General features: G+C 35.3%; 1 protein-coding gene across 8 annotated transcripts in view; it reads left to right on the plus strand.

Annotated features, from left to right (window-relative positions):
• Window positions 1–20,559, plus strand: part of TDRD3 (tudor domain containing 3) — a 180,909-nt gene extending 160,350 nt beyond the window's left edge. For 3 of the 8 annotated variants that reach the window (XR_004268812.1, XM_032277333.1, XM_032277329.1), the window contains 2 exons: window positions 11,869–11,994; window positions 20,292–20,556. Coding sequence is in view for 5 of the 8 variants with exons in the window: in XM_032277333.1 (XP_032133224.1) it covers window positions 11,869–11,985 (117 nt within the window). In the remaining 3 variants the exon portion in view is untranslated. Of the gene's footprint in view, window positions 1–11,868; window positions 11,995–20,291 lie in introns of all 8 variants that reach the window. The other 5 variants (XR_004268813.1, XM_032277328.1, XM_032277332.1 and 2 more) reach the window with 3 other exon arrangements.
• Window positions 20,560–22,730: the final 2,171 nt, after the last annotated feature.

A 22,730-nucleotide genomic window follows, 5' to 3' on the forward strand; every position in this document is an offset into this window, starting at 1 on the left:
AATGAGGCTCTATATTAGGAATTTTAAAACATAGATTTAATATAAAAATCTACAAATATTTTTAAAGTAAACTAGTCAACTAAATTCTTTTCTCACAGAATGAAAGAACCATGTTCCTTTAAGATAGCAATATTGGTTGCAAAGTTATAAAGATTTCAGGATTTTCTTTATGAAAACCATTTTTCTTCACACTTTTGAAAGCCTGCAGTTTGTAACCTTCATAAATCAGTGATTTCTGTTTTAGCTCTGGCAGAAAGCTTTTCAGCCAGTCCTGCTGTCAGTGTACCTGCTGCTTGACATTGACAGGATTCTTGTCAAAACCTGGGTTTTGCATAAATTAGTGTTTAACCCTGGACAGGCTTTTCCTCCCCACTTCAATGCAACTTTTAAAAGGCTGCCATGCCCTTATTCAAAGATAATGAAAGTGAATTTGACTATTGTATCATGCATTTTACACTCTAAAGAAAGTAGTTTATAAACTGTTACAATAACTTGAACTTTCCTACTCTTTTTTATTTCTCTTTGAGCCTTAATTAATAACCTTCAGTCTTACAAATTGCTTTATAATATAGACATCATCACTGATAGCCTAGTGTACCTTTCTCTTAGTCCAGAGGATCTATTTGCTGTACTTTTTAATACACAGTTTACATTGGGGACAGGGGCACAATAAAGGGGCATACTTTAAATAATCTTATGGATAAACTTAGAATTTTTAAAAAGTTGATTGTCTTAATACTTTTTAGGTAGACACTATTTGAAAAACCCAAGAAAATATGTGATTCTAATACAGAGACTTCATGCTTTCCTAACTTGTTCTTACTGTCACTGTTTCAGCTATGGCTGAATGGCAAAGGAAAAATAGCTTCATCCTTGAACAAGAAGAATATAACACATTAATATGATCATACATTTATTATGTTCTTCCTTTGTATAAGATAATAAGCATATTACTCTTCAGATTTTATATAATCAGTTCCCTCAACCCCTGTTGAACATCTCAGATGTTTCAGATGTGGAATTACAGGCTACTAAAATATGGTTTATAGATTTCAATAAACCTATTAATAGAATCATTACAGAAAAATGTAATGTATCTAGTAATCCTAGCTGAATCAGGTAATACATGTCATCTAATTTTCCTTTACCTAAGTTGATGGAAGTAAGTTCATCTCTCTCATTGTTCTTGTAGGAAATCTTTGTGATACTTTTTCTTCCTTCAACCATACAACCATCAAGAATGACTGAGAAGGTTTTCTAAGCTTGGAGAGAGAATAATTCTTTTAAAAAGAAAGCTAATTCCTAATATGTTGAACATTTTGAAATCTCAATGTAAGCAAAAATTCATATATTTAAGTATGTTGTGCAAAATCAGCATTTAGGTAACAAGATGATATATTACTACTCTAACTTATTGAGGTAAAGTAGTATAAATGGTTGATAATGTGAGGATTAGAGTTTCTTCTGTTCAAAATGTGATTACCATTGGAATGCTTATTGTGTGCTGGACACCATGTATAACTCTTGATGTACATTAACTGATTTAATATCTATAGGATCTCTAGAAAACAAATATTAATATGTTTACACACTAGGAAAACTACAAATAGAGGTTCAGAGCTGTTAAGTAATTTGCCTAAAATCTTTGAGCTGGTAAGTTGCAGAGCTGATAGTCAGGTTTAGGGCTTGGTGACACCATAGAGAATGAACCTTCACTTTATCTGTAAGTGGTGGTAAATGATAGCAACCTACTTGAGAATTCTTGTATGAGTTTAATGAAATAATGTTTATAAAAATGTTTAGCATATCAGTTTGTTTTCAGTATGTGATAAATTGTTCTGATAAGTGTCACTCAGTTTATTCAATCTTTGTTCTTACCAACTATAAGTAGAGAACTGAAAATGTAGTGGGTAGAGGTATCAGCTGGTACTTCTCAAGGTGATAGAAGTATTTTACATAGGGCAGAAAAAAACCAACCTATTTCTTTTAACCTATTATTCCATTGCTAAAAGAACTTAATCTTATACTGAAACTGTCTTTATTGTTTTCTAAGATTTACTAAGATCTGGTTTCAAGATTAAGGTACATTGTAACTACCTATTTAGATGTTACCCTTTTAGATGGTAGTCCTCTAACTTCATTCAGTCTGTAAAAGTAAAGGCTAACAAATGACCAAAATAACTTCTCAAAAATACCTGATGTAATATTAAATAGTTAATTTCAGAATATACCAACAACAATACTGTGCCAAAACAATATATTTTATTAGCACATGAACTTTATACTTAAATTTAAAGCTTTGTATTTAAGTTGAGAAAATAATTCTCTACAAATTTAGAATAAAATAGATCTGGGAGTAGATTACAAGGATTTCATTTGATGGCAAGCACAATATGAGTGAGCAGTAATTGAGCACCTACTAAAAATATTAAAGCAAGATTAGATTGCTTAATAGATTCATATATTGCCTAATAGAATACCTTCATGAAAAATAATAGCATTGTGTTTCAAGTAGGCCATACTTGGTATGTTATTCTTAGTACTAGATTATGCAGAATTGTAACTATGAAAGTGTATAAAGGAAAAGATAATCAAGATGATAGAGATTCTGGAAATAGTGGTATTTGACTAAGAATTATTATTAATAGAATAAGGAGAAGTAGAATACTTATTTTAAGATAATACCTTTCATTTAGCAAAGGAAACAGACCAAACAAGAAAGTGTAGATATATGTTCCAGAAGTGCATATTTGCACTTTCTAGTGAAGGATGCAAAGCAATGGAGTTGGCTGTCCAAGGAAGGCTGAACTCCCTTCCCCAGAGTTATTTGCAAGAGGCAGAGCCACCATTTGTGTGAAATGCCATGGATGAATTTTATGCTACAGAGAAGATCAGATCAGTGACTTCTGGAGTAACTCACATTTCTAAAACTATAGCTTGATTATTCGTCCTTATAATTGATAAAGGTTTGTAAACCATAAGTTTTCTTTAATTTCACTAAAGGGAAATAACAAACTATGGGTTGCTGGACATGAAAAGGGAGTTAAATGTGATCATTATCACATTTTGTTTGTTACAGTGGGACCTTTCCTGCTTTAAGGCTTAAATTTTTCATTCTTTTCCTGTCTATTTTATATTTCTTAGCTCTAAATAAGAGGGTGAAAACATCAGCAAATAACCATTTTTATATCATTAGGTATTAAAATTTTTTCTTACAGTTACATAAAGTATTTCTTTTACTATCTGTCCTACCACTCCAAACTTTAGTACTTTTTTGTGGCACTGATCTGGCCTGTATTTTATCAATTTGACATAAAGGATTTATTTTTCTGATTTTTAAAAATCTCTATCATAGGTCACTGTTGCATAATGTATCTGTTTATATTGTTGGTCAGTCATATATATAAAATGGACTGGCCTGTTTTAGCATTAAAATTATTTTGGCATTGAAATATAATCATTGCTTTCAGAGAAAGAATTAGTTAACTCATCTTATGTTAACCTACCAATTTAAGATGTAAAAATGTTATAAACTATGAGACAGTGAAATAGTTAACCATTTGTGATTAGTGCTTATACGTCTTAACCATAAAATATTCTAAAACATACTTACTTAGTTACCATATTTGAGAAAGTAGTTGCTTTTACAAAAATAATTTACAGGCGTGAATAAGTTTTGAACCTCTGAAGAAATAAAAGTTAAGCTGGTGGCAAGAACCTTTCTTCTTGCATTGGCTCTTTCACTTTTTTCCAAAGGCATTTTTGCTTTTTTTTTGCTGAAGCAATTTGAAGAATATACTTAAAACAAGCTAAGTTCCTGATTTTCAACAAAATCTATCAGTCTATTTAGTTTAATTGAAGTGGGTAAACAAACTCATGCGTTTTGAATAGAAGTACATTTTATTAACTTAGAGTTATTTAATTGAAACTAATAGCCAACATTGATTGCCTATTTGCAAAGCTCTTTTTAGGTATTTCTCATACAATTCTCCTGCTAAACCTATGAGGTCATTACTATTTCCTACATGAGAAAACTAAGATGTAGAAAAGTTAAGTAACATGCCTATGATGTGGTAGAGTCTAAACCCATGGTCAGATCTGACTTAGGTTGAGCTCTTACATGCCAATGCTGTGATACAGTATCTCTCAAGGAAATCTCTGAGCAAATTGACACCTTTTGGAGCAGAAATATGTTCCCTACTCTGACAAGCTTTTGGAATCTATTTAACCTTTAGCAATGGGTTTCAGAGAGGTACACATTTTTAAAAATGATATATTCATTTTTGTACTTCACTATAGTATTTTAACAAAGATAACCATTACATGATGTTTATAGTAGCTTCAGGGCTGAAGCCATCCATTTAGTTAAAATTAACCATAGAACTTGGAGGATATTATGCTATGTGAAATAAGCCAGACACAGAAAGACAAACACTACATGATCTCACTTATATGTAGAATCTAAAATAGTCAAACTCATAGAAACAGAGAGTAGGGTGGTGGTTGCCAGGAGCAAAGAGTGAGGGAGATATGTTGGTCAAAGGTTTTGAAGTTTCAGTTATGCCAGATGAATGGGTTCTGAAGATTTTATATACCAAAACTGACTACAATTAATAATAGTATATTGTATGCTTGAAATTTGCTAACAAGGTAGATCTTGTGCTCTTTTCCACAAAAACAAAAAAAGAAGAAAGAAAATGGAAACTGTGAGGTGATAGATATGTTAATTGCCTTGATGGTGATCATTTCGCAGTGTATACAAATATCTAAACATCAAGTTGTATCTTGACATTTTGATATTTGTATATACTGTGAAATGATCACCATCAAGGCATCATTTTAAATGTATATGATTTCTGTTTGTCTGTACCTCAATGAAGCAGACAAAATTCAGAGATAAAATTGGCTGTAGAAAAAATTTCTGATGGAAAACTATCTGAAGCAAGAAATAGAAATGTGTACTGTATGATGCAATCAAAAGAACTTCTGATGTATAGCTTAAGTGTCTCACTGAAGCATGGCCACTTACACAGCTTTGAGCTAAGTACTCTGAGCCTTAGTTTTTCCGTCTATAAAATGGTGAGGTTAATTCAAAGCCTTATTACAGCAATTAAATAAGATAACATGCCAAATGCCAGGCACACAGTGGAATGAACATTCATGCTACTTTTTTCTGTTTTAAGTTGTAAACTCATGTGTTTTCAAATGGAAGAGGATCCATAACTTTTATCATTTGTAATTTAATAAGGGTGACTTCTCTCCTGCTGTCTTTTTTGCACTATATCCTAATTAAAATATGGATGCAGCTTTTTGATGTTTCGCTGAATTTTCACAAGTGCTTAACCTGCCAAAAACAGCTTGTTTACATCATATTAATGTGTGGAAGATCTTAGTGATGTTACAGGAAGAACAATGATGAATAGTACTGTATTAACTTCCACTGTCATTTAAAAATCAGTTTTTCATTTATGTTAAAGTTTAGATATCTTGTTTAGATTGTGCTTTACTAGGTAGAGCATATAATAATACCCTTGAGTTAGGTATTAAAATGATTTTATGATATTCTATAGAATCACAAACAATTTTAATATAACTTTAGAAAATATAGTATTTAGAGAAAAAAAAAAAAAAAACAGAACCACAATGGGATGTCCCGCCATCCTCCTGAAATTTTGCATGATACAGGAATGAAAACATTATGTCACCTATGCATTTTGAAACAGTTGTTTAGTAATAAGGTTTTGGATCTGATTTTTCTTTTATCTTGAATTAGCACTTTTTTTTCTCTTCTGTCATAAAATGTTTTGGTTTAAATAAAATATGACTGGATGAGGTACATAAAAAGAGATTATCTTAGAGCTGCTCTGAGGGGATGGGAGACTATAGTTCTCAATATGTTTTCTTCTAAAGGGGAACTGTGTTTTACTCAAAGCTTCAGAAACCAAGATAAATTAACCTGTTACAAAATTTACTGTATTTGGTTATATATGATAATTATCTCATATGTTAATGAAACTTGAGATTTTTTTTTTCCATTTAGGTATACAAGATGGTTTTTATTATAAAATGAGACATTTAATTTGTAAGAGTCAAGTGTAGGGTTTAAATTTTCTCTGTGATAGAAGGCCAAGGGAAAAAGGCTCTGAACTCAGAGCCAGAGCCCTCCATTCCAGTTCTGACTCTTCCACTAGTTCATTTTATTAATCAAGTCACTCGACCTAATTGGTTTTCAGTGTGTAGCAAAGGTTGAACTAGGTTGGGTTTTTAATTTCTATAGCTTGGGGGCTACAGAGGTTGAAGAAACCAAGAAAGAGAAAGCCAAGGGGGTACTGCTCACAAATGTATAAAAACACCCACTTTAACCTGAGCCCATATATTTTATATAGGAATTCTACATAAGATTTCCTTTGAAACAAAAGTACTGAATTTATCCTCAAAATAAGTAATAATAAAATATAAATCTACTCTGTTAGATTTATCTCCAGTTCCCCTGTAGTTCTGAGATTTATGATCTCTGTATTTCTTACACTCATTACTAAGTAACACAGTGAGGGGCAATCAGGACTGTGAGTTAAACCTGTGTTCTAGCCCAGGTAGTGGCACTAGTTACTTGAGCAAATGATAGCCTCTTAGTTAGATTAACTGTTCTTTATAAAATTTTTCTATTTTATAATCTGTGGTTCCAGACTACTATGGGCCCACGTTTTTTGTTTTTTGGGTTTTTTGTTTTTTTTTTTTGGTAGTAGAACTACAGGTATTAAAGTGGAACATGTTTTTTAAACAAGGATAATTGGTAAAGTTCAGTGTTGATAATAATGCATGACTCCCATGGGCACTAAGCTTATCTATAATCTCATAGAAAATAAGAGCTGAGCTGGGAGTGATGGCTCCTGCCCATAATCCCAGCACTTTAGGAGGCCCAGGTGGGCAGATCACTTGAGATCAGGAGTTCAAGACCAGCCTGGCCAGCATGGTAAAACCCTATCTCTATTAAAAATACAAAAAAATTAGCTGGGCATGGTGCTGCATGCCTGTAATCCCAGCTACGAGGGAGGTTGAGGCAGGAGAATAGCTTGAACCTGGGAGGTGGAGGTTGCGGTGAGCCAAGATTGCACCACCACACTCCAACCTGGGCAACAGAATAAGACTCCATCTCAAAAAAATAAATAAGAGCTGATTCTCAGCTTTTAATTTTTGGTTACTCTAATATAGAAGAATAATAGTATAGTTAATCTAAAACTAGACTTGCATTTAAAGATATTTTAAGTTTTACTCTTAAAGTCCATTACATAATGTTTTGGGAAAGTAGATTTGTCTTTATGATGACTGCTTCAGTTTTATGTGAAAATTAGTTTATATTTCCATAAACACAAGCTAAACACCCAAGCAAAAGGCTTGGAAATTCATAGATTAAGTGGTTCATGTATGAATCAACATTTCCTGGTTCAAAATATCCTCAATTTCAAGGACTATTGCAGAGTACAGTGAATTTCATATGCTGACTTATATATTGTGACTACTATACAAATTCTCTTAAAAGAAACAAATGATTAAATTTTATTAAATTACACTTAACATAGCTATTAGATGACAGTATTAAGTTTTTCTAAGTTTTTTTTTTCAATGAACAGAATAATTACCATTCCTATGTCCCACCTCCACCAACCAAATAATCTGTCACTAGCTCTTCCCAGAGTTATGACTTGGGATAATGCTGAAGGAATGGTAATATAAGATAAGGCAGTCCAGGTGCAGTGGCTCACTCCCAGCACTTTGGGAGGCCAAGGTGAGTGGATCACCTGAGGTCAGGAGTTCAAGACTAGCCTGGCCAACATGGTGAAACCCCGTCTCTACAGAAATACAAAAATTAGCTGGGCATGATGGCTGGTGCCTGTAATCCTAGCTACTTGGGAGGCTGACAGGGGAGAATCGCTTGAACTCTTGAGGTGGAGGTTGCCTTGAGCTGAGATAGCACCATTGCACTCCAGCCTGGGTGACAGAGAAAGACTCCACATCAAAAAATAAAATAAAATAAGAAGGTGATTCATTAGGTTAAGTATATGGCTGGAGCAGAGGTAAATATTTAAGTATTTTCAGCAAATAGACATCCCCCTCCCAAATTTCCATAGAGAGCTGGGTCCACATTTATGTCTTACGGGTAGAAGCAGAGGAAGAAATGTCTCAAACTTTCAAACCCAAACTTCCTAAAGTTTAGAATTCTTTTCCGGGCTGCTCTGAAACTCAGGAGTAGGAAATGTCATTTTCCTAGCCTAGGGTTTTCTGAACTGTTCAGCACTGTTGGCATTAGGATTGAATAATTTTTCATTGTGTGGCTTTCCTGTGCATTGTAGGATGTGTAGCAGCATCAGCGGCCTCTACCAATAGAGAGAATAACAACTGCCTCCAGGCATTACCTAATGCCCCCAGGAGGCAGCATAGCTCTCACTTGAGTATCCTTCCTTAGTGGACTGATTTGTATGCTTAGCTGCATTACACCTTAATATTTGTGAAACCGAGAACCTGACTTCTATTTAAGTGTGTTTCATACCTCCTACTGAAGTACAGTATGTTCCAAGTTTCAAGTGACCAATTTATGATGAACTTTTATAACATGGCTCATTTATAAATGGGGAATATGAAGTTTGTGTTCTCACTCCAGTTACAGTATGCAGTAATGAGAGATTGAAGATGATATGCAGGAAAAATGCAGTTGTGACTTGTCAAACACACATTATAGATGATGTTGTGTACCTCCTTTTTGCATTGGTTTTTGTCTTTTGTTGTTTTCAAAATACCACTGCATTAATGCTTGGTGTCAATGGTTATTGCATTTTTGTATCATTTCATTAAGAAGGAGCAATAAACTGGTAAATATTAGTATAAAAGAGAGCTCATTTTGTATATTATTTAGTTTTATAAAACCTATCTGATAACATGGCTGAGGTGAGCAAAAGTCTTTTTTTTTTTTTTATATATTTGAGGAGATTTATTCTGAGCCAAATATGAGTGACCATGGCCCGTGACAAGCCCTCAGGAGATCCTGAGAACAATGTGCCCAAGGTGGTCGGAGTGCAGCTTGGTTTTATACATTTTAGGGAGACATGAGACTTCAATCAAATACATTTAAGAAAAACATTGGTTTGGCTCAGAAAGGCAGGACAACTTAAAGCAGGGGCGTCTATTTCTGGTGCAAAACCCTGAGTCTAAATAAAATGATTCTAAATCTCAGAAGCTTAGGTGAAGTTGACATTGAACAGTTACCTTTTATGAAAATTATTGCAGGTCTTGCAAAGAACCTTGCCTGTGAGACAGAAAGAAAATGACCCTGGTTTGGACTCTTCCTCTAATGAGCTCTATGACTTGGGAAAGTCACTTCACCTCTCTTGGTTTATACATTCATCTGTTGAATCTAGAAGGATGGATTAGATAGCCTTCCAAAATGGTGCCAGCTATAATGTAGTGTCAGATTTTTTAAAAATGTGAACTATGAAATTAAAATTATTTTTTTGAGTCGTAAATCTGTTATAGAGTACTGAGGAAGAAGATAGTCTAGAAGAGGAATAAAGTAAAATTTCATTCAAAGATGACTGAAAATAAACTGATCTATTAAATCAAGTGTGTGTTCTATAAAGAGGAAAGAAGTACTCATTCTGTGCTAAAAATTACTAGCCATAGACTACAAAAAGTTATTGTTGTGGGTAATCAAATTTGCTCACCACAGCTCTGCAGGAGGAATATTTAAAAGTTAAAAAGCACAGATTGTGCCTCTGACAATACTGTAACTGAAAACCAAACTGTCAGTATCCTTTTTTTTTTTTTCTTGGCTTCTACTTTATATAGACAGATCAAAGACATCAAGTTATGTGAAAGAAATCTCTTAGCTGGTTATCTCTATAAAACCATTTACTTGCCTCTGGTTAGTTCAGTTCATGGATTTTTTTTAAACACAGTGGACAGAGACAGATTTTCAAATAGCATTGTCATTTTTATTACGTAAATTCAGCTGACTCTCAGCAAATATAGTGTCCTACCTCTGTGTATTTTATTGATAAAAAACAGATTTTTAGATGTTCTCCAGCCAGTTCTGCAGGCAAGTGTAGAGAAAAATAGCATTCCATTCTAATTCCTGAAATAATTACTTCATCTCCTATAATACCAAATATATTTTCATAGTTTTCAGTTAATATGCAGAGTTTCAAATGTTGTCATTTGTCTTAAAATAGCTACTTTTCACATTTAGCTATAATACTTGACAATCATCATTCAGAACACTGACCAGAATAATAAAAAATAACTTCTTTACTGAATACTTTTATATTTTTCTTCCTGCATTTTAAGTGCTTTGCTAAATTACAGCTATAATATCTGATGCTTCTAACCATTTTGAGATTGATTGTTAATGAAGGGGATATAGAGAAAGGAGAACTTGTCTGAAAGTTTATCTCTGGGAGATATTTATTTAATTATACCAGATATATTGTCAGATTTCTGCATTCTCTTATTTCAGTGATGATAGGCCCCTGAGGATGATCATTAAAACTCAAATTTGTCTTAGAAGTATTAGAGCAAAGTCACATAGCTTTCCCAGGCTTCAGTATTCTTTAATAAAGTGGAAATAATACTTCTGTTTTTTAAAGAATACTGTGGAGGATGTCTAAAAATGAGAATTATATTCATGCCAAATGTTAAATATTGTTGCTAAATAATAGGATTTGACCAAATTATCTTAGCATCTTTGTTTCCATTAGGTAAAATTGCAGTAATCGGATATATAAAAATTTAAAGTATAACTCAGTCTTTTCATTTACTTTTCTATATTATTAATAAGATCAAAGGAAAGCAATATTTTGATAAAGAAGATTCAAAGATAAAGTAAGGAAGAGAAAAAATCGGATTAATTTCCAAAATCATGCGAATTATTGTGTTCTGATAATTCACTTGGAATTTAAACTCTCTACTTAGTGAAATTGATGCTTTCTTTTCCATAAAGAAAACAGAGCTAATTTTTTATCTCTTTAATAGGGCACATATTTCATAGCTGTGTTAATTCAAAAACTAAAATAACAGGGTGGCAGCACTCAGTAAGAAACCAGTGTGGCTTTGGCTACATTTTGTTGCTTCTAAGTCCTTTTCAAATAGTATAATTAACTGTACTGTTTCTGCTATTTAATCTGCTTATCCTAATTTCCCTATGCTATTCCTTGAGCTGGTAGATATACCCACTCAGTAAGAAAGCAAATAAAAATAAAATAGTTTGAGTCTTACTGTGGTGATCTCTCTATCTTGCATGAAGCTTTCTTTATATGTAAATTGTATTCCTCCCCTATTCCAAACCATTATTTTTTTCTGTCTCTAGATGTAAGTTTCTTAACAATGTTGGAGATTTCATCAGATGAGGACAGACAGCTGGTGAACATTCTTTGGCTCTTCAACCCGTTTTCTTTATTCTACCAAAACCCTTTTCCATGATAAATACCTAGAAACATTTAGAAGCCCAAATATTCAAGAAAAATGTTATTATAATCCTTGCTTTTCTGTGTGTTTTTACCAGATTATGTCAAGTCATTTGATGAGATGATCATGCTATTATTTGGAAGTAGTTTCCTTTTCTAGAATAAAATTCAATTCTAATCTTACCACTATAAATGACATTTTTTTATTACCAAGGATCAAAAGACTTTTAACAGTATCCCTACCTTTTTCTTTTTCTTTTTTTTCTTCCCCTTGCCTTCCTCTGTTGTAAAAGTTGACATATGTGAATTCCAGGGCAGCTTAAGAGAGTATATTAAAATGGGGACCATAAAATATAATTTACTTAAGAAACTTGGAGCCATTTTGAACATGTAAAATCACTACTCTTGCAAATAGGAGGAAGAAGGCACATACGACCAAACTCTGGAGTTCCGTAGGGGAGGTGATGGCCAGCCAAGACGATCCACTCGGCCAACCCAGCAGTTTTACCAACCGCCCCGGGCTCGGAACTAATAGGAAAAGGTAAAGTTAACATGGTGAAGTTGTTTTCATATAAAGAAAGATGCAATTCATGTTAACCATATAAGTCCAATTAGTGACTTTTTTTTTTTTTTTTGAGACAAAGTTTCACTCTTGTTGACCAAGCTGGAGTGCGGTGGCATGATCTTGGCACACTGCAACTTCTGCCTCGTGGGTTCAAGCGATTCTCCTGCCTCAGTCTCCTGAGTAGCTGGGATTACAGGCATCCACCACCAAGCCCAGTTAATTTTTTTTTTTTTTTTGTATTTGTAGTAGAGACACGATTTCACTATGTTGGCTAGGCTGGTCTTGAACTCCTGACCTTAGGTGATCAACCTGCCTTGGCCTCCCAAAGTGCTGGGATTACAGGTGTGAGCCACCATACTTGGTCCAATTACTGATATTTTATAATAATATACATAGAAAAACTTTATTTAAAACTACTTTCAATTATAAAGTATGTAAGATTATACCATAGTTAGGCCGGGCATGGTGGCTTACGCATGTAATCCCAGCACCTTGGGAGGCCGAGGCAGGCAGATCACTTGAGGTCGGGAATTGGAGACCAGCCTGACCAATATGGAGAAACCCCATCTCTAATAAAATACAAAATTAGCTGGGTGTGGTGGGACATGCCTGTAATCCCAGCTACCCAGGATGCTGAGTCAGGAGAATCGCTTGAACCCAGGAGGCAGAAGTTGCAGTGAACCGAGATCAGGCCATTGCATTCCAGCCTCGGCCAAAAGAGTAAAACTCTGTCTCAAAAAAAAAAAAAAAAAAGTTATACCATAGTTAAACACTACTTTTCTACCAAATTTTCCCTAAAATGCTATAACTAATCTCCTTTTCCCCCTATACCTGCTATCTTCTATTGGAAGTGATGATGTTCTGTGAAATGGCTATGCGTTTGAAAGCAGAAATGAGAAAAAAAAAAAAAAAAAAACCAAAGAACTAACCACCAACCTAGCTAATTGAGTTTGTTTTTTGTTTAATTAATTTCAGTCCTTTTTAAGAAAGAGTGAAAGTTTCATAGTTATATCTTCAGGAAATAAACACAACATGATTACTTATTGAAATGTACTTGGGGGGCTATGTATTGTCAATCCAAATTTTCCTAAAGAAAGTAGCTGTGTAAAAATCATCTTCTATAGGAAGGACAAGAAATATTACAAAAAAGTCAGAAAATTATGGGACTGGTCTAAGGCATGCTGGTGAACAGAGGCCTTATTTCACAACATGTTTTTTTTTTTTGGGAAGGAAATGCTTCTGCCTTTTTAATCTTTGCTAACACATCTATTTTTAAAAAAAATTTGCTAGTGCTTTTGAACTTCTTTTTAAATTATCAGCTTTCCCATTACAGATTTTGGTATGTATCACCCTAAAGACTATTTTGAACTTAAGTATATCTTTTTTCTCAGTTTCCTCTTCTTAGTAGCAAGACCACTGAGAATATTTTAGAATTGTTCTCAGTTCTTCATTTCAGCTACTCATTTTGCTAAGACTGTTATCCATATTGTTATTTTTCCCCTGCTAAGTGGCTCCTCAGTTTTTTCTTTTTTTTTTTGTTTTCGTTTTTGTTTTTGTTTTTTGAGATGGAGTCTCACTCTGTCACCCAGGCTGGAGTGCAGTGGCACGATCTTGGCCCACTGCAACCTCTTCCTCCCGGGTTGAAGTGATTCTCCTGCCTTAGCTCCCCGAGTAGCTGGGATTACAGGTGTGTGCCATCACACCTGGCTAATTTTTGTATTTTGAGTAGAGACAGAGTTTCACCATGTTGGCCAGGCTGGTTTTGAACTCCTGACCTCAGGTGATCCACCTGCCTCAGCCTCCCAAAGTGCTTGGATTACGGGTGTGAGCCACAACGCCAGGCCACTCCTTAGTTTTTCAAACCAGCTGTGACTAGTGAGCCTTTGAAATGTAGCTGGTCTGAAATGAGATGTGTGTAATATGAAAACCACACACCAAATTTCACAGACTTAGGGAAAATTAAAATATCTCATTAATAATTTTATATTGATTACATGTTGAAGTGATAGTATTTCGAGGCCAGGCACAGTGGCTCATGCCTGTAATCTCAGCATTTTGGGAGGCCGAGGCAGTTGGATCACTTAGGGTGAGGAGTACAAGACTAACCTGATCAACATGGTGAAACCCACATCTACTAAAAATACAAAAAATAGCTGGGCATGATGGTACACATCTGTAATCCTAGCCACTCAGTAGGTTGAGTTAGGGGGATCACTTGAACCCAGGAGGTGGAGGTTACAGTGAGTCAAGATCGTACCACTGCACTCCAGCCTGGGCAACAGAGCGAGACTTTGTCTCAATAAATAAATAAATTAAAATTTCAAAAAAGTGTAGCATTTTGAATATATTGAGTTATATAAAATATGGGATTAAATTAATTTTACTTATTTATTTTTACTTCTCTTAATGCGTCTACTAGAAAATTTAAAATTACATATGTCTCGTGATATTTCTGCTGGGCAGTAGTATCCTAGAATGTGATATATCTTTAGCTTCCCAGAGTTCCTTTACTGACTAAAAATTAGTTCTGCCATTCTAAGTGAAGAAATTTTTTTCATCTATTTTCTGACCCTCAGCTTCTCATACAGTAGTAGTCTGCCTAGAGTAGAAGTCGAATGCTAATTGACTTCTGAATTACTGTAGCAAGCCAGTGTAGCACCTTTTTGCTTTTATCACTGTTTTTTTTTTTTTTTTTTTTGTATGTGTGTGGCTAACACCAGGTCATCAAGTCAACAGTCCTGACCTACTGTCCATAGTGTCACAAAAGAGCTACTTCTTGACTCTAAGTATTTTTCTCATGGCATGGAAAACTGGTTTGTCATTTAGTGTCCATGTCTGTTTTTAAGCAGAAGCAAAAGAATATGTAAAGACTTTAACATATTTGTGTTGTGTTAGACTGAACATACAATTATAAAATAAGCTCAGTGTGCTTATAATTAAATCACCTTTAAAGGTGAATGAAAACTGAGAATTCTCTCTTAGCTTTGCCATATATAACAAACCCACAGCTAGACTCATACTGAACAGGGGAAAAACTGCAAGTCTTTCCTCTAAGATCTGGAACAAGACAAGGATGTACCCTTTTACCACTTTTATTCAACATAGTTGAATAAAATAGAAGTCCTAGCCAGAGCAATTAAACAAGAGAACGAAATAAAGAACATCCAAATTGGAAAGGAAGAGTCAAATTATTCTTGTTTGCAGAGGGTGTGATCTTATATTTAGAAAAGCCTAGAGTCTACCAAAAAACTACTAAAACTAATAAATTCAGTAAAGTTGCAGGATACAAAATCAACATACAAAAATGCTACTGTTTCTATATGTCAACCACAAACAGTCATGTTTTTTTTTTTTTCGTTTTTCTTCTTTTTTGAGACAGGGTCTAGCTCTGTCACCCAGGCTGGAGTACAGTGGCACCATCTCGCTCACTCCAGCCTTTGCCTTCTGGGCTCAAAATGTCCCACCATCTCAGCCTCTCTAGTAGCTAGGACTACAGGCACCTGGCTAATTTTTGTATTTTTTGTAGAGATGGTGTTTTGCCATGTTGCCCAGGCTGGTCTCAAACTTAAGTTCAAGCAATCTGCCTGCCTCAGTCTCCCAAAGTGCTGGGATTACAGGCATGAGCCACTGCACCTGGCCTCAACAGCAAACAATCTGAAAAGAAAACCAAGAAAGTAATCCCAATTAAAATAACTACAAATGCAATAAAATACCTAGGAATAAGCTTAACCAAAGAAGTGAAAGATCTCTACAGCGAAAACTGTAAAACATTGATAAAAGAAATTGAAGAGGACACAAAAAGATAGGAAGATACTCCATGTTTATGGATTAGAAGAATTGATATTGTTAAAATGACAGTACTACCCAAAGCAATCTACAGACTTAATGAAATCTCTATTAAAATAACAAGGACATCCTTCACATAAATAGAAAAAATAATTCTAAAATTTATATGGAACCATAAAAGTCCCAGAAAAACCAAAGCTATCCTGAGCAAAAGAAGAAAGCTGGAAGCATCAGAATACCTAACTTCAGATTGTAGCACAAAGCCATAGTAAACTAAACAGCATAGTACTAACATAAAAACAAACAGACCAATGGAACAGAATGGAGAATCCAGAAATAAATCTCTATATTTACAGTCAACTCATTTTTGACATAGATGCCAGGAACATACATTGGAGTGATGATAGTCTCTCCAATAAATGGTCCTGGGAAAAATGGATATTCGTATATGGAAGAATGAAACCAGATCCCTACTCTCACCATAAGCAAAAATCAAATCATAATGGATTAAAGACTTAAATCGGCTGGGCATGGTGGAAGGCCAAGGCAGGCGGACCATGACGTCAAGAGATTGAGACCATTGTGGCCAACATAGTGAAACCCCATCTCTACCAATACAAAAATTAGCTGGGCATGGTGGCGCACACCTGTAGTCCCAGCTACTCGGGAGGCTGAAGCTGGAGAATTGCTTGAACCCGGGAGGTGGAGGTTGCAGTGAGCCTAGATGGCACCACTGTACTACAGCTTGGTGCCTGGTGACAAAGCAAGACTCTGTCTTTAAAAAAAGCAAAACAAACGAAAAAAACCTAAATCTAAGACTTGAAACTATGACGCTAGTAGAAGAAAACATTGAAGAAACACTCTAGGACATTGGTCTGGGCAAAAACTTTTTGAGTAAGACCTCAAAAGCACAGATAACCAAGCAAAAATGAACAAATGGAATAAAATCAAGTTAAAAAGATACTGCACAGCAATGAAAACTGTCAATAAAGTAAAGAGACAACCCGCAGAATGGGAGAAGATATTTTCAAACTACCCATCTGACAAGGGCTTAATAACCAGAATATATAAGCTCAAACAACTCAGGAAAAAAAAATCTGATTTTTAAAATGGGCAAAAGACCTGAATAGGCATTTCTCAATAGAAGACATACAAATGGCCAACAGGTATATGAAAAAATACTCAACATCATTAATCATCAGAGAAATGAAAATCAAATACAATGAGATATCACTTTACCTCAGTTAAAATGACTTTTATCCAAAAGAAAGGCAATAATGAATGCTAGCAAGGATGTGGAGAAAGGAGAACCTTTGTGTGTTGTTGGTGCAAATGTAAATTAGTGCAGCCACTATGGAGAACAGTAAGGTGGTTCCTAAAAAAATTAAAAATAGAAGTATCATATGATCCAGCAATCCCACTACTGTATATTCATCCAAAGGAAAGGAAATCAGGGTATTTGAGGTCTTTCTAATTGCTTAAAACAAGGTTTTAAATTGTGGCCAAATATTGTCAAGGCAGCCATTGTTTAACAGTGGACTCGGTTTCTTCAGGGCTGTTGAAGGCAGGTAGGATCTAGCCGAGCTAGAAATAGAGAGGAGGCAGTGAACGTGAGCGAGGCAGCAGTCAGATGAGGGGACTGTTAGTCCTCTTGACCCTTCTTTAATTTCTTTCATATATTTTATATACTAGGGTTCCATGGGAAATTTCCTTTGAAAAAGAATATATTGCTCTAAAATAAATTATAAACCATAATCGTAGGGTAACTATAGTTTATCTATATCAAATAACAACCCAAACAGTTCTTAATCAACTTAAACATCACAATCTTAGTGGTTTTCTGTGATCCCTGTGTTAAAACTTCCATCTTAATAAATGCTTGCTTTGGATTGTACTGTTAACATGGGATATATATGATGCAGATATTTTGGATTCCTGATATCAATAAGAAAATTAATTGGTGGGGGATGAGTGCCATGATGGTATCATTTTAAAACTCTCACTACAAAATTCACCCTAAAAAAAAAGCAAGACACATGTGGTCTTGTTTGAAGAAAATTTTGCTTAGTTTTGCATTTTAATTCAAGCATATGTTATGAAAGGCTATGAAGTAGAATGAAATATTTCTTTGACATACTGTCTTTGAATGGGAGTTTCAAAAATAATAACATTCTGCTCTTATGTAATGGAATATATTATCTTCTTGAGAGAAGAGATTTTGTTTCCCCATTCTTGGTTTTTATTAACTTAAACTTCTAAAAAGAAGGTGAACATTATAGCCAGCCATTTGACTTCCAGCAAATTAAGCATGAATTCTAAAATATGCTGAAATTTTCTAAGGTTTTGTTTTCTAAAATTGTCAAGGTGGTGAAAAACACTTAAGGTGCTTTCTATTATCACTTTTAAAAAGCATACTTTCATAGTCATAGGCTTTCTTTTTATGTTTTGAGTACTTTGCTAGGTAATAAATGACACGATAGCTGTTCAGTAAGTATTTATTAAATCAGTATGTTTTGATAAAATTTTAGACATGTAATTTTCCCATTCTTTGATTATCTTAAAACTTTTTTCAAGGCCCCCACAGAGCCCCCTTCCCCCAAACCTCCACACACATAGACTTCCTCATTGTGGCGAGAGAATTAGATTCCACTTGAGCCCTATATTAAGGACAGCTTCAAGGACTAACAAAGCAGGGCTTTGGAATCAGGGCTACGTGAGAGGAGGTCTCAGGGAGCATGTGGGAAAATAGTCCCAAGTTTGAGGAAAAAGTGGTGACAAGTCAGATCTGAGACTTTAGAGGAGATAGACCCCAAAATTCCAGACTTCTAGTTGCTGGACACTGTCATAACTGTTACAGACAGCTTAGAAATATAAGCAGATATAAAATAGAGAAATTATACACAGTTATTTAGTCCAACCAAAACTTTGTGTGTTTGGAGAGGTTTCTGACTTGAGTGGAGCCCTAGGAACTAGATACTGATTAATAGGAGCAGCCCTTAGACATGAAGTTTAAGCTGCACAGTCCTGGTAGGGTGGAGTCCTCTGAAGACACTGTATAGGCAAAGGAAAGTTTAAGTGGGGAAGCAGAGTACATACCAAGTGACTCTCAGTGACTACAACAGAGAATATGAACCAAAACAATGGGTGTTAAAAATATTTTTCGGTGGTGAAAACAGCATGGCTTCAGAAACATAAGAGTTTGAATTTGTTGTGTTTGGTGCTATAGTGAACTTCTGATTAAGAGAGTGATATGATCAAAATTGAGCTTAGGAAATACTGCAGCTGGGTATAGGATGGATTATAGCACCAGGAGGGAAAGAGCCTAAGAAGCTATTGCACTGGTCCACTCAAACATTGGTTAGAGTTGCATGTCCTGCTGTGAAAAGAGAGATGGCAGAGATCTGTGTAGGAACCATTTGTAAGACAGATCAGCAGGATGCTCCTGCCGCCATAGAGGTCAAGGCTCAATGTGTAAAGCAGTTAAATAAATGTTGACTCACTTGGAACTTCTAGTTTCTTCTTTGTTTGATGAAAGAATGGTATTCACAGTTTCACATATTAGTCAGAAAACTTAAAACCAATAGCTAAACATAGACTACTGCATAGGTACTGTAAGCTTATTTTCAAAGACCCGGTTTTTAACACCATTTTTAACTAATAAAAGATATATTTTTAAATGCTGAATTTTTTTGACAATCTGGTCCAGCATCAATGTCAGGAAAATGATCACTATAAAGATAACTATTACAACTCCGTCATGTCAGCAGAACAGGCAGCAGGTGAGAATTATAGTATCCGATGCTCTTTATTTTCTAAGCAGGAGACTTGACTTTAGAAGACTTACAGGCTGGAGTTGTTTGTATGCAGCCACAGGAACTCCACTAGTCCCTGCCCAAGCACGCTGTCATGCATGAGGCTAAAATAGGCCTGGAGCAAACAATTCTTCTCTCACCGTTTATCTCAGCTCTTTCTCTTGTCACCACCCAAAGTGGTTTCAACTAGAGTGGTGCCTAATAAATGTGGGGAGCAGGCAGGGGGAGGTGACAGACCAAAATAAATCACCTGTGTGGAGCAACTCAATTCAAAGGTGTTCACAGAAGAACCGGAGGCGATTAGGATAGGGAAAGACGTGGTTCATTGGCAGACTGCATCTGTTTTTGGTAATCCTCTGTTACAAACAATCCAGTTAATCCAAATTCCTGAAACAAACGCCAGCAATAAAGGGTATAGCAGTGGCAGAGATGTACTTTAACAAATTCTAAAATAAAAGTTTATTTTCAAAATATTTTGCTTTTTTATTTCATGTTGCTTTATAAAAATTATGTTTCACAAATTAGCAGTATCCAAAATTTATTCTAGTCAAGATCTATTTATATTTATACAAACACTTCACATTTACATGTAAGTTTCAGCAGAAATGTATCTTGACAAAGTATGGAAAAGTTAATTTGTGGCTTCAATTTCATTTTCTTCCTTTCTTTTTAAAGTAGAGTCTTTGTGAAGAAGCGAGCCGGTGACTGAAACAACCTGGTCGCAACCTGTTGACCTTCCACTTTCTCTTCAGAATAAGTAGCACCTGTGGTGGATATTATTATTTGAAGAAAGAAAAAGCAGATTTTAGGGTGGAAAAAACATTCAACTCACACAAAGAATGGGAAAGGATACTGAGTTAAAATAAAGCAAATACCTTTTACAAGTGAAAGGAAGAATTTCTTCTTCTGCCATCAATAAAACCATTGTGCTATTATTGTTTTACTGTGTGTTTTATTTGCCTGATATTATCTTTCTTGTTCATCTGGTATTAACCCCATACTAATGGCCTTCTATAGGATAGCAATTACTGCATACTGAAGCTTTTCACTATAATTACAGAATAAGCCGACTGACACAGCTTGCCGCATTTCTTAAAAAAACAACCTGAAGCCAAATAGCAGTTCTTAGTATGGCAATAGCTGCTAAATATGACAATAAAAAGTATTTAAAACTTGAATATGTTGTTTATAACACTCTGCTTTTCCAAATGTAATTCAATTTTTAAAAAACAGGTATTCCCTTCCTCATAAAATGTGCTGTGGATCTTTCAGGATGCATCTGGTTGCAAGTAGTGGAAAACCCATCTCAAGCCAGCTTAAACATTAAAGGAAATTTATTGGTTCATTTCACTGCCAGAAGCATAGTAGGTTTCAGGATTGGTCTAATTCAGTAAATCAGAGATGTCATGAAAGACTGATTCTTTGCATCTCTCATTTCTGCTTTCTCTGGAACAAGCTTCATTCTACAGCAGGCTACCCCATGTGTCCACAAGATGGCTTCCAGCAACTCCTAGAGCTATTGAGTCTAGGGTTGGGGTTGGGGCTGCTTCCAGAAATGCACTCAGAAGACAACAACTTTATTCCATAGGCCACATGTGCCTCTTTTGGGCTACTACTTTTCTGTCTGTGAACCTCTAACTCCAGCAGGGTCTGGAGATTACCTTAGGCCTGATCCATGTGCCTCACGCAGGCTTAGAAATGGGTCTGGATTGGAGGCAAGGATATGCATCTGAAAGTCAAGATAACTTGTCAAGAGAAGAGGGAGAAGGTGTTGGTGAAGCAATCAGAATATCCATTACAATGAACCAATTGTCAGAGCCACAAACTCTTCATTTAATAGTCTTCTTACAGTCTCAGTCTTGTGAAGCCAGAAGTGAACAATTAAAGAAATAGAAGAAGGAGGGGACAATGGGGGAGGAAGGAAGAAGAGAAAGAGAAGCCAGAGTGAACAATTAAAAACAGAAGAAGGAGGGAGGAAGAAGAGAGAGGGAACACTCTGGGCAAAATAATTGATAAAATGTGCTTTGAAGGAGAGGTCCTCAGGCATTCTCTCAGGGCCTGTTGCATACATTTTCATTATTTATTAGCCCACAGTTAATAATATTTGGGTCTAGCAGTGTTTTGTTCTTGTTTTTACCCATGTTGTGTATCATAATTAACTAGAAGTGACTGAGTCTGGGCATTGCTATTTTTTTAAAGATCTCCAAATGATTCTAATGTGTGTCCTAGGCTGAGAACCAGAGGAACTCCCATGGCAGTTTTGATGAGTTCGACAGCTGATAATAAGGGAAGGGGAAGCAGAACAGAAATGGAGTCCTTAGTGTACTTCAAAGTGTAGGCCTTTGGCACTTACTTGTTAGATGGGGACAATAATATCTAATACAGTGGTAAGCCTAAAATGGACACTCAATGGATGACACTAGTGTTAGGAGTTATTACTCAACCATCCCTAAGAACAGTTCCATATGGTAATATATTTATATCTATAGATTTGTAAGTCTATACATTTGGCCTGAAGACATCAAGAAAAGTTTAAATTGGACAGCAGTGAAGTGGACAGTAAGTGAAGCCAGCCCATCTGTTCTGATTGCTGGTGGCCACTGGGCACTGAAGGGTGAGGAGTCCATTTCTGCCAGGGCAAGATATAGTTGGCTAAATGTATCAAAAACTAAGTTCCACTCTGCCTTTCTATTATTAAGGGCAGCTGCAGGCCTAGATGTAGATGGCGTATGTAATAATAAAATAATTGTTAGTATTTGTCAAGATTTTTCTATGTGCACTGTACTAAAACATTTACCATTATTTCTTACAATCTTCACACAGCTCTATAAAGTTGGCATCAGTATCTCCATTCTACAGCCAGAGTAGCTGATGTCCTTCAGAAAGGTAAGTCACTTTGCTCACAAAGTGGAAGTGTCCTGTTAACTGAAGAGTCTGTAATTTACTTGACCTTCCAGGCTTAGGCCATAAAGACAACACTCCAGCCTCATGTAATTCTCTATTTCTATATAGTTACATCTCTCTCTTTCATGCGCTTTTCTTTGTAATTCATAGCTAACATCATGGCTAACCCCATGCCTAGTTCAGTTGACCACAAGGAATAAGCATGGAAGT

This window comes from Sapajus apella, unplaced genomic scaffold, assembly GCF_009761245.1.
Source record: "Sapajus apella isolate SASKATOON/1434 unplaced genomic scaffold, GSC_monkey_1.0 scaffold9, whole genome shotgun sequence".
Classification (NCBI taxonomy): Eukaryota; Metazoa; Chordata; class Mammalia; order Primates; family Cebidae; genus Sapajus; species Sapajus apella.